This window comes from Tinamus guttatus, unplaced genomic scaffold (assembly GCF_059628265.1).
Source record: "Tinamus guttatus ecotype Peru unplaced genomic scaffold, ASM5962826v1 Tinamus_guttatus_pri_ptg000269l, whole genome shotgun sequence".
NCBI lineage: Eukaryota > Metazoa > Chordata > Aves > Tinamiformes > Tinamidae > Tinamus > Tinamus guttatus.
The window spans coordinates 441282-454590 of record NW_028288803.1 but is presented as its reverse complement, the minus strand read 5'-3'; the positions used below and the strand labels follow the sequence as shown (position 1 = coordinate 454590).

General features: G+C 35.2%; 1 protein-coding gene across 4 annotated transcripts in view; it reads left to right on the top strand.

The window, feature by feature from the left end:
• Positions 1-13309, top strand: part of RALYL (RALY RNA binding protein like) — a 348258-nt gene that overhangs the window by 264477 nt on the left and 70472 nt on the right. For all 4 annotated transcript variants that reach the window (XM_088527230.1, XM_088527231.1, XM_088527232.1 and 1 more), the window contains one exon: positions 8547-8622. In XM_088527230.1, coding sequence (XP_088383356.1) covers positions 8547-8622 — 76 coding nt within the window. The remainder of the gene's footprint in view (positions 1-8546; positions 8623-13309) is intronic.

The window sequence follows — 13309 nt, the reverse complement described above, 5'->3', positions numbered from 1 at the left end:
AAGGAGGTTCTTGCTCATCCTTTGGAAGCATACAGAAAGCTAGAGTCAGTCTGAAAACATATTGCACTTCTTACGTTTCTCTCAGTTATTTTTGATTTTTTGTTTGTAGAAATGCGAAAGAAACTTCAGTAAAAGAGCATTATACATCATTCATTTTGAAGCTCATTTGTATTTTCAGTTATTTTACATTCTGCTTTTGCAGTAAGCTACTATGCTGTTATAGTTCCATCGTCAATATAAATTGAATCCAGAGGACAACCACCAAGGACAGAGAATCAGTACTTGACTGGAACTTAAATGTTACTTATGTAGAAAAAAAGATTTGCTATATAATTCATTTATAAATCACCTTCATGATATTTTTTTCTCCTTGTACCAAATTTTGATATAAGTATCTTTTCTTCTGCTGTCATTTTATTCTACCCTGATCTGTTAAAAAATCATGGATTTTGGTTTAGTGAGTCCCAGAGGTATTTTCCTGCTATATTGCTTTATAATACTAATCATAATGTAAGAGAAGATGAACTTACAGCTATTACCTGAAAAAAAGAGCTGATTCTGTGACAGTCTATCATTGCCACATGTTCTACAATGGTTGGGTTGCATAGCCAAAACTTGTTAGAACCCTAGTACATGATATTTGGGATGCAAATTTCCACACAGCTGGTACTGAAAAAAATTACTGTATCTCAGAGGAAATGCTTGACAAATATTATTAGATAGTTAAAGACAATACAATCCCAAACTTTTTTGAAGCTTTTTTTTTTTTAAAAAAAGAACTCTTTTGTAGATCCTCCAATCTAGGTAAACATAAAAGATGAAGATTATGGGCAAAAAGAGAGTATGTATAAAGAAAAAATGAACTGCTGAGGCTAGTCAAAAAATCCTCACAACCTCATTGCTTTATTTGTTGTGGAGGAGGTTTGTTGTTAAAGTGAGATGCGACCATGATGAAAGCTTGCATCACTGTGAAGAGAAGGATAGTGAAGAACAGAGGAGAGATTTCAGGAAAATGGATGAAGATAAAATCAGACATATTTCTGGGAGGAATAATAGTGGAAATCAGTGGGATTGCACCTGCAAACAGAAAGTCCCATTCCTAGCTCTTCCCCTGACTCCTGTGAGCTATGGACTTCATTTTTTCAGGACTCTGTGCAATCCACAGAGTAATTCCTCTCTGATCTTTCATCAGCCTGGATGACAGCCTCTAGTATATAGGAATATTCTTGATGTTAGAACTGCCCTTGAAGCTTCTGACCCAACACTTCAGGGTGTGAAAAATGCACCCACTCCTTAATGACTACTGCTATGCCAACAAACCCCTGCTATAGAAACAGGAGGGCTAGCATACTTGTCAAAAAGTCAGGCTTTGTCTTCTTTGCTTATAGTATATAGAAGGATCACAGGACTATCTCACCAGCAAACTCACCCATCCACAGGCTATGGCACCCTAGACGTGGTTAAGGATCTCATGCAGCACAAGGAGTCCAGTCTCCCATGGATCTTTTGCCACATGGCTCAGAGGCATGGCACACAACCTCAGGGTCAGCATCTGACACAAGGCTGAGCATGTTCTTGTAAAAAACGAGGTAGACCTCCTGTGTTGTTCCAATGCCCCAAAGTAACTATTCTGAAAGACAGGAAAGCATTTTTTATGGACAACGTTTCTTCTGAATCTCCCAGAAAACTTTGGAAAAGATTGCTCTCAACAACTGAGGGGAAATATGCTTGAAATATAAATAAATTCTGTTAGAAAATCCAAATAATATTGTCTACAAGTCCAGAAAAGAAAGAATACTGATAATTCTTCTGAAAGAAGAATAGGGACAAAGAAAAAGGACTCGGAGCAACAAGAAGAGTGAACTCTACTCCACAGATTTTAACAGTCTAATGATTGGAGCATGAAGCTAACGAAGCTAACTTAGGAAAATTAATGGTTATGGGGCATGGAAATCAAGTATACCATTGTTAGAAGTAGGAAAAAAACAATATTTTAAGGTAGAAGAAAAAGATGACTAAGGTTCAGAGCATGTTCCCTAGCATAAATCATGCTGAAATCTGAAAGAGTTAGGATGAGGGAGTATCACATTGTATCCCTACTATACTTGTTAAAGTCGCTGCTTGAAGCTAATTGCAATGCTGAGAAACTCAGACATCTAGTCAACATTAAGCTTTGTCTGAGTCTCATGGTAATAACTGTCTTTGGTTAGCAAAGAAAAGCAGCATCGAGTTTGTTGACTGCTGCCCTGTAAAGACCTGTGCTTGATCTGAAAGAAGACAGATGCTCTATTTTCTTTTGTAAACAGCATCTTTACTGTGATCAAGAGAAGGCAAAGACAGAAAGATGCTCCTTGTATACCTCAGTGTTTGAAAAAAAAAAGCTGTACCTCAGGAACCAATTCTGTTTCTCATTAATAGGAGCAGAGTGAACTTGCACTTTCTTTTTTTTTTTTTTTTTTGGTCTAGTTAAACTTATATTAAAACAGTCTTCCTGTTTACCTGAAGGTAGCAAAAAGCTCCTGATGTACTTTTTTATTGCTTTGCCATATCCTTATGACACTATTTATCTTCCACACATACAGAAGTAGCCAGTCTGTGCATTGAGAAAGTTAATGTTGGGTAGAAATCTTTGGGTAATGGAGCATTGGAAAACTTGTTTAGAGGTAAAAATACTTTCTTGCTTCTATAGTCTGACTCTGGCATTGTACCTGTATGACTGTCGGCTTCATGGTTGACACAACCTTGTTTCACAAGAGGACGTCGAATTAGTTGTCTCCCCTTCCCCAGACAGAAGGAGAGCCTTTCCTTCTGCATGCTGCAGAAAGCAGCTGGACACGCACCCAATAAGGCAGGGAAAATCGGCCCAGTGTCTGTGCAGTTACAGAGATGAGGGGGAAGTGAAAGGATTACAGCAATCAGTCAAAAATCAAGGAAGAAAAGTGCCGCACATCAGCTGTAAAGCTGTCTACATTCATTCTGCAGCTAAAGGAAGAGTGTTCTCTGCAGTATTCTGAAAGAGACATTCTCATGCAAAAAATGTGTGTGAAGAATATATGCCAGATTCAGGATCTCCCTTTTTAGTTGTAGCCAGTATTCATGTCAACACAGCTCTTTCAGGAACAGGAAGAGACTTTCAGACAATGCCTGGTACTTTTTTCACTGAATGGTGTTAAGAGCGATAGCTTACATAATCCTATAGCCCCATTTCTTTCTAGCAGTGTTTAATGAAAGAAGAGATTGTCGAACAAAGCAATTTCATATACTCTTTAACAAATGACTCTTTCTGTATGAAGCATTAACAATAGCTGTCATCTTTCTGCAAAAATATCCAGCTTCCAATTACTTCAGTGGTAAGAGAAAACCCAAATGCAGCTGAGAGACCCACATATAAATTATTTTTAATACTGTTATAGGAAAGGATGATGTGTGACTCAGACCTGCATTTAATATTTTACTAGCTATGAAAGTTAATTTCACTTGGTGTTCAATTTTCTGAGAAGTTGCTTCTTTACAGTTCCACTGTTTGGCCTAGAATTGAACAGACCTCAGAACTGCACTTTCTTCTCTACATTCTTCACATTTAACTGGTAGTCATGGGGAAGAAGAGATGACGAGTAATTGTGTAACATACATAGAAAAAAAAAGGAAACCTCTGATTTAAAAAATGTCATATCACTTCATTAAAATTTCTTTTTTATGCAGCAGGGAAAAGATTAATAGGACTGATGGAGGGAAGAGCATAAAAGAAAGATAAATAAGCTTTAACTTTGCTGATATTATGTTCTACATAGCATGACTAGAGGCTTCTTTAAATTCTAAATTCCCTTGATCTTTATCTACTGTCCCACATATTTTGGGTCATGTGAAGAAGAAGAAAATGAAATTGTGGATTCTCACACTTCAGTTAAAGATCCATCTAAAGAGCTGGTCTGGCCCATGTACAATGAAACTTTTTCATTCAATATGTGAAGTCAAGTGTTTTCCAGGAAATTCTCAGTTTCTTTACCATTCACAAAAAAGGATGGAAGAGCATCTGAAGAAACCTTTCTTAGAAGAAAACCTTTCCCTCCTGTTGAGGAGAGTATCAGTTTTTTGAGCTACGGAGTACCTTAGAGTTTTCTTATGTCTACGTCTTGATTTCCAGTCTTCCTGTCATGGATCCATACCAGTTCATGAGCAGAGGTCAGACCAGATGAGAGGTCATAACCATTTAATTAAAGGTACCTAGAACTGTTCTCTTTCACTCAAAGCAGAGCAGCCACAGCTACAGTGCCAGTTAGCAATGGTTGCTAGTCCATGTGAATTCTCTACCTACATGTAGAAATCACATGGGAAGGAACTTGTTGTCTGAGGTTTAAAGCTATCCTATCTAATCTGTACAATCTTGTCAATCTTATCTAATACAATAAACAATTGGACTTGGGAATGACACCTTAATTTTATAGCATATGCATAGCTTGGGGCCTGGGCCTGGGTTTTGCAGTAGAAAGTCATATAACAGTTTTCACAGACTGATCCAGTGATTGTCAAACCTTCGAATTGGTAGCGTTTGTTTTTTTTTGTGAATGAAGAGTTGACTTTTTTTTCTCTAATAAAATTCTGAAGGACAGATATATTGAGAAGTACTAAAATACCTCTACACTTCAAAAAAAGTCAACAGTCTTCAGGTATCATTGCTGACATTTGCAAAGGTTATTTAAAGCAAATGTACAATTCAGGATCAGATTATTAAACTGCTTAAGCAGCAAACCCATAAACAAAGCTTCAAGGCTGATAGGAGATCTGCAGATCCTGCTATTCTGAGTTGCTCTTTCAGATCAGTTTATATAGCCCCTAAATACAATGTGTATTCTCTCTAGATTCTCTCTCTCTTCTCTCAACGTGTAATTCTTTTAAAAAGCCTCTTTTTTCCAGTTAATTGCTAGGCATTTTTCTGTATAATTAGAAATAAAAACGCCATGTTTAAAATTATATATGTTGTGTTGATGATACTTGAATGAAAATCTAGTTCTTATATCTTAACCACCTTTTCTTTATTAACATGAACAGATAGTACTGAAGATGAGAATTTTTTTAATACAGAAAATAGTCTGTTTTCAGTCTGAATGCACAGAGATAGTAGACTGCTGTTATAATGTATGTACTGTGTTATAATGTACGGTGGTTTTCACAGTTAGTTTTATATTCATCATGCTACTTTAACATTTGGAATTTCAATATTGAATTTATCTCTCTATTCATTCTAAGTGAACATTTATAGTATATGATCAGAGAAAATACTGTCAGAGTACTGTGCTGCTCCATTCCATATAGAAGCATCGTGAATCTCTCTGTGCTATGTCAAGTTGTCTGGTTCATATTCATATACAAGTGCAGTAGCTAATTTTATGGCATAAGGCATGATAGGTCTCTGCATTGCTCAGAGTTGAATGAGTGAAATCATTAGTGCAGGTAAATCTCCATGTTGCTGCCAACAAATTTATTTGACATGTGGTTTATGACCTACTAGATGTAAATGTCTGCTGTGAAACTAATGATGGATGAAGCAAGAGCACAAGTTATCTCACTAGATTTCCAGTTGGGCTGGAAATAATCCATCCTGTGAAATGCTGACATGTTCACTTCCAATCTTAGTTAGAAAATTGAGGTTGGAGTAGATAGTGCTGAAAAATAATGGGGTGAAAATCTGTTCTAACTTTTCAAACCATTTTCTACTTACATTCTTAACTTAGTACAGGGTGCTTAGGGACTAGCAGAGCTATTCAATCAGTTTCATATTAACAGAAAAACCCCATGTGCATGACTCTGCTATGATATATTTCCCATTTTAAAGAGAAATTTTGGCTATTACTGCATGTGTAATATAATTTAGTGTTTTCTGCTGGTACCTTTAGAGATTTATTTAAGTCTGAGGGAATCTTAACTGATTCAGAACAGTTTTACAACTGTGTTTTCTTAAAGCATTATTTTTCTAACAGTATTTGATTAAAAAAAATGAACACATAAAGAATGACCCGTAGTTTTCTATACTGCTCGTCTTTGTAAAAGTAAGTGTTGTAGATCTGCAAAGTAAGTCTACAAGAATAAACATCAAGATAGCCTTGATCTCTCCCCAAAGGATAAGAAAAAGCTTTGGAGGTTCTTTAATGTTCATATGCCTAAGAATAGCGACCTGGGTTGAAACCCTGGAAGAGAAACAGATGATAGACATGAGAAATATTGTGAAGATGAATCTCACAGCTTCAGGTATTTCCCAAGAACAGATTATAAATTCTATGTATTTTTTTTTTCTAAAATCTGACCTAGTTTTAACAGGATATGGTGAAAGTCAATACAGTCAATGACCTTAAAGCTGATATATTAAAATGCTGTGGAAAGGTCTAATTATTTAAAAGGTCACAGGATAAAATTTTCATTCCAATCCTGTTATTTCCAGCAGCCAATGGAATTGAAACACAAGTATTAATATTCCTCAATTACTTTCAACAAATGCTTGATGCTTACTTTGTAGGTTTTATATTCTTTTGAATAAGGGAATTATATCTAAAATTTTAACAGCCATGAAACAGGAAGACTAATTTTAATGAAGCACTTGCCTAAAATTAAAACCAGGAAAGCATTTAAAGGGAGAATGAAAACTGTCTCCAATATTCATTCAAATCAGAGACACATGTAAAATAAGAACTATTAACATTTTATGTGAAGCTGTGATTAAAGTAATACAATTCTAAATTCTAAATCACAATACAATTCTAAAAGTAATATATTACAACAGAATGACTATAATTACATTTAATTCCAAATATTATCTATGAATAAAAATTTAATAGTAAAACATATTCTACAGAAAATAGTTCAAAAACCTCCTGGACATTTTATAATTTTAAATAAATGTTGTTTGAATTCAAAATACCTTTTTTATTGAAAAAAGATTTTAAATCATTTTAAATATTTGAAACATGGAATTTCCAATAGAAAAAAAATCTGTCAGAAAATCTGAGGAAGATTCTCTTTATTAGAAAAATCTGTTTGACTTATTTTGAGGTTTTGCAAAACAAATTTATCTAGTCAAAATATCAGTCTTTTACTGCAGCTTTTGATGTCAAGAATAATTGAAATAAAAATGTCTCAGTGATACTCTTTTGGCATCACTGCACTGGTTTTGATTTCTTATGCTTTCTTCCTCACCTCTCCTTCCATTGCTCTCTATCTTAGGTTAAATATAGGTTTTACCAAGACTATATGGTCCTTTGGAAAGTCTTGATCTCTAGGTGATTCAAAGGCAAAGGAGATATGTTGTTCTGTCACCGTATTTTACACTGAAATATCTCAGCTGATGTTGAAAGCAAGGACAGATTTAACTGTAGCATTGCTCAACCGTCAAGAAAATTGTTTCCTTTTTAAAAGGTCCTCAGTTCCTTGATCAGTATGATTTCTTGTGATGTTGAGTTCCACTGTAATGTTGGCATCCATTTTTTAAAAAAAGTATACTACCTTTTTATTAACATAGATCTGTTTTTTAGCGACAGCTTCCTAATCTTGGTAGAGATATTCTCCACGGTTTCTGTTTCTTTCTCCATTGGTGACTATCACCGGCATTCAAAATGAATGGACGAATATTTGCTGGAATGTCCTTGAGTATGGCTCAAAAGGAGTGAAGAATCTGAGATCCAACATATATTGTCTGTATAGTCTTTACATACTATTACATTTCCAGGATAAATTCACGGACATGATATAAATTAATTTAAAAAAGAAAAAAAAAAAGGGCATAGGATTTCCAGTATTCTTGAGAATTATGTGTATTTACCTAATATAAGTGCAAAGTATGTGCAGAAGTAGAATTTCTGTTGTTTTATACAAAGTTTAAAGACAATGTGGTTCTAAATATGCAGATCCCCCCCCCCACCAAAAAGAGTTTGCATTTAGTTTGGGTAATACTCTTTTCTTTTCTTTTCCTTTCTTTTCCTTTCTTTTCTTTTCTTTTCTTTTCCTTTCTTTTCTTTTCTTTTCTTTTCTTTTCTTTTCTTTTCTTTTCTTTTCTTTTCTTTTCTTTTCTTTTCTTTTCTTTTCTTTTTTCTAAAACTCTATTTCTGAGAATGTAGTCATAGTAGCAGTTAAAGAACTGGTATGCATTTCTCTAGATTTAAAGGAATTCTTTTGAACCATTAATAATCCTACATGCCTGTACTTGATTTGAGACTGTAATTTGTCTCGATGTCTAACTTGCAGCTCAGGTCTCTTTCTGTAATAGAAAAACTTTAGCTTCAACTTCATGAGTGGAAATACTGTTAAAAAGAAAAGTGATTCCTATATGTAACCAATAATTATCATCTTGCCTACAGTCCCCAGGCATTAAAGGAGGGATTTTTAAGAATTACATCAATTAATTTAATTTAAAAGTGGAAAAAAACAGATTAGGAATTTACTTATACTGTCCATTTTCACCGTCTGCTACTGATTTTCAGTGTCTTAAAGGTGTTTTTGCAAAATCACTTTAATTTAATAGACTTTTTGTTTATGAATGTCATTTTTTTTGCTTTCAGATATCAACATGGCAGGAGAACCAAAACCATACAGACCAAAACCTGGCAACAAGCGACCGCTCTCAGCACTTTACAGGTAAGTGGGAATTCACCTTAACTTACAACAAATATTTTTTTTTATTAGGAAAATTATTTTAGCCTTAAGTGTTTGTGTTCAAGTGTATCTACAAATATCACTGCATATCACGTGAACTAGACAAACTAAACCTTCCCCCCTTGTGGGGCAATATATATGAAATATAATAAAGCCAGATATTCCAAGGTATTGTGCACACTAAAACTTTTAGAACATGAGCAATCAGCCCAAAATCATAGGGTTTGATGTTATATATGTATGTTAACTATTTCCAGAGAACAGTATTCTAACTTCCGGAAGTTAAGACTGTCTTTGAGGTGTCTTAGCAAACTGACCCCGACTAGTAACAGTCAAGCAAACAACATTTCTGACTAACCTTTGGATGCAATGGTCACAATCTGCAAATAAAACCCCTTTTTTGGTTGGAAGCAAACACCAGAATTTCTGCTACCTATTTTAAATAAAAAAATCCTTAGTTTATTTAAATGATAATACAGATATTCAGAAGAATAAATAAAGCTAAATACTGGCAGTGATTGATATTCCTTTAGTATGAAATATCACAGCCTAATCACCTTATATTTGCACAAGTTTAGCTCTAAGGACACTAATATCACTGGAATTTTACATAGTGAATGACAGGTTCTCTTAGACCAGACTCAAGTGATAAGTCTAGAGCTAAAGTTTAAATTTAGAAACCTGTTGCTTTTAAATGTTACTTCTAATTTTGAATTATTTGATTACACATTATTTTTGCTAAATACACCTTATCTCTTAAAACCACAGATTTTATGTTCCATATCCATGTAAGGAGTTAGAGCTGATTTCTGCTGGGACTTAAATGTGGATAAACTGGATCTGAGGAAGATAAATTAGCACTGAAATGAGAGACACTTCAGTGAGACCTCTTTAAGCTAGGTCTAGTCTGAAAGCATCAGAGCCCAATTTACTTTGGGCAAAATGCTGAGTTGAGCCATATGATGTTTCACAATATTAACATGAGCATCTCTACAAATTGCTCCTTTGGACATTGCCTCTTATCGCCAGCGGATTTTGGTAAAATTTAGGAATTTACTTCTAGTTCCCAGTGGTAGTTAAATAGGATTGGACAGAGGCTGTTATTCTCTATCCCCTCCCAAATTTTCCTATTCAAATCACTGCTTCAGCTTTCAAAGTTGAATCTTTTCAGTCCACTTCAGATATAATTTGTGTTCTTTTTGGACAGTATGAAGCTTGTGATGCCTCTTGTACCAAGCTCTGTCAAGACCGGGGTGGGGAGAGAGAAGATGTGATCTCTCTTTTTTGCCTTTTTTTTTTTTTTAACAAAAATGACTTGATAATTATTATCAACAGAAGGAATTTGATGGAATTTCATGAAAGAGATCTCACAATGAGGTACCCAGGTGCATCTCATATCAGATTAGAACATGGATGCTTTGTTAGTAATGAGAAGAATTAGCATATAGTTATTCAAGTTATAGGTTTATTATTTTTGGAGAAGAGATGCCCTATTTTATCTTATTCAAAACTGCAAGCTTTATAATTCTATGGGTGTTACTGGCAGCCATGGGATTAGTGTTCCTATATCAGAATTTTAAAAGATTTCTGAAAGTAGTCTGTGGGTTTGTTTGTTTGTTTTTCCATTTATATCTGCTCTCATTCTGTAGAAATTCTGCTCATAAATGCTTGTTCTGCATTCAAGAAAGAGAGAAGAGACTTGTTGAATCTCTCTGAAGATTAAAAAGAAAAAAAAAATCTTATTTTGTGTCCTTTCGTGTATAGGACAGATTATTTCCCTAGAAGATCATGAGAGTTTGTTTGTTTGTTTTTGTTTTTTGAGGAACTAAAAGAAGCCTTTACCTGATAGTAATGGAAAATTTTCATTGCACAATGTCTACTAGGAGAATAATGTGTCAGGAAACAGTTGGCTCATAAAGTTCTTGGCAGTACTGAGAACATTTTCAGAACTTCAGAAGAATAGAATATTCCTTAGAAAAAATGAATAGTATTGCAGCATTGGGTGTTTTTTCACAACCTGAAAAGAGAAAAGGAGTTGCATAAAATGTGGAGACAAAAGCAGGTGAGTAAAGGTGAACAGTGGAGTCACCTAACAGGAAATAAAAAAGGCTAAGTCATACAACCATTATAAGTATAGAGATATATATATACGCATGCACACTAATATATGCATATATGTATATGTTAATCTTTAGTATACTCAATGAACAAGAACTAAAAATGTGCTTAAAGGCTTAGGGTGGAGTCCAGGATTCTGTTAAAATGTAACATAACTGTTCTTTCCAGTAGCATTGCTCCTCGTTTGTTTTGTTGTTCATTATTTGAGGGGAACCTCTATTGGAGAAAGTCCAAAATTGTTGTGAATTTCCCTTTTTTAGCACAGTGCTTATGCAGAAAACCAAAAGCTTGACAAATTTTCGTCTCAGAATTATTTTACACATTGGTATTTGGCCGTAGCTTCAAGCAAAAGTTAATTTTTATGTCTAATCTTCATATGTTTGAAATACAAGGTGCAGATTAAAAGTGCTGACATAAATGCATTAAAGCAGTGTTTGGGAGCACTGTTGTAGTAAAACGAAGAATCACACTATGTCTTTTTAATTTACGGATGATTTGATCAGTGTTTCAATAAAGCAATTCTCTCAAAAGATGGAAGTCCATTTACTTTTCTTTTTCCTATAGGTATGTATGTGCTCCAATATACCAAAGCAGAATCAACCAGAAATAAATTGGTAGAATGGCATACTGTTTCTCTGCTTCATAAACAATTATTAAACTATTTGTTGTTCACTTCAGTCCACCATCTTGCTATATAAGGCATTGAATATATATAGTCTAAAGGCTTCTTCTCACCTGGAGGTCTTTACTATAGCTGTTAAAATAGGACAGTGTTCTCATTAGCATAAATATTCATTGTGGAGGTTGCTTAGGGCTGCATCCACACAAGTGAGTACACGCACTCTGATGGAGCGGAGCAATTGTGCACGCACCACTCATGGCTTGCCTTCTTTCAGGGCACACTGAGCCCTGTGTAAAGCTACATGACCTGTCACTGGAAGGGTGTCTATAATTATTTACGGTTTCAGTTGTACTGAACGCAAGAGATCATCATTTTTCAAGTGCAATAATTTATTAGAGTTAAAAGGTTATAACAAACCCAAATGTATAATATAGCTATAGAAAACAGAAGTGAAAAAATATATAAATATCAGAGCTCTATAGATAAATCGTGGGTGCATGGTATAACAACCACTCTTTTCCCTAATGGGCCAGCCCTCTGCTGCAGTTTCCCCACAGTTCTCTAGCAAATGAACTCATGGCACAGCAACTACTCTCATACCTAAGTCCATGTTAGCTCTTGTGGGGCCCCCCCAGAACAAACCCTTCTTCTACGGGCTGTACTATTCTGAGTCTCATACTTGCCTATCAGGCTGTCAGCTTTGAGATCTGATTAGAGCCTTAGTGCAACCCATTAGCATTAACCAAAATAAATAAATAAATAAAATCAGGGGAGTTTGAGAAGAATTTGTAGTGCTCATTTTAGAGTAGTTAGAAATAATGTAAAGACTGTGCTAGGGGCTGCCAGAATGGTGTGGGGTTTTTTCAGTGCCATGAAAATGACACGGTATGTGACATGAAAGCTGAGACCTACTGGAAACCGAATAGAGCACAAGGAGTCAAATCTTGGGCAGTGTTAACAAAACTGCCTATGGAGAGAGCATGGGAGTCAAGAACCACACCCAAGCCTCTTTTCTAAGAAAACTATTTTACTAAAGCCCCTCAGGAGTGAACTGGTATTTATATAATGTAGGTAAGCAGGGGAATACGGTTTGGAAGTAGGAGACTAAGTCAGTCAGTCATCACTATAGATGAATCTATTAACTCTCCTTGTTCTACACACTTAATATTGTAGTTCACTTGCAAACATTTCAAAGACAGATTTATCTGAGAATAAATTTAAAAATCAATTTATATTACTTGTTCCCCCTCCCCGAACAAGTTATTTTTTCTCATGCTACAAATAAGGCAAGCAAACTTTGCTAATTGCTGCATCTTGAAGTCCAGTGGGGAATTATTCAAACTATACTCTTCCCAGTGTTTCCAGTGCTGGCTGAGTGTGAATCCTTCCAGCCTACCATGCATCAAAAGTGAGGCATGTCTGGAGCAAGGAGAGCAGCAGGATGGATTTAGTGGATGAGTTAACGGGACCTGAGAGTAGTGAATGAAATCATCTCTGAGACCTTCCTTGTAGATTCGGCCAGTCTGATCTCTACCCAGCACTGATTTGGTTCTTGCAGCACTGCCTGCCTACAGCACATGGTAGTGTGGGCAACGGCTTCTCTTGAGGGCAAATCCTTTCCATGATCCTCTATAAAGTTGCAAACTTGTGATTCAGTGGTGGAATTAGATTCCACAGTCATTTCCCATTTCGAGTGAATTCTCAGGGTAACTGAAATTTTTATTTAGGATGCTTGATCTAACATGATACTAGTTAACTATATTAAATAGCCTTTTCTTTACAATTACATAAGTCTCATTTGCCTCTGAAGAAAATCATTTCATTCAGAAGTCTTTATATACTAGAAAGAGATTCTGTTCCATTGTCAACATATCATTATGTCCTTATATTAAGGTCTTTTTTTTCTTTGACAAAAATACCTTATCACTT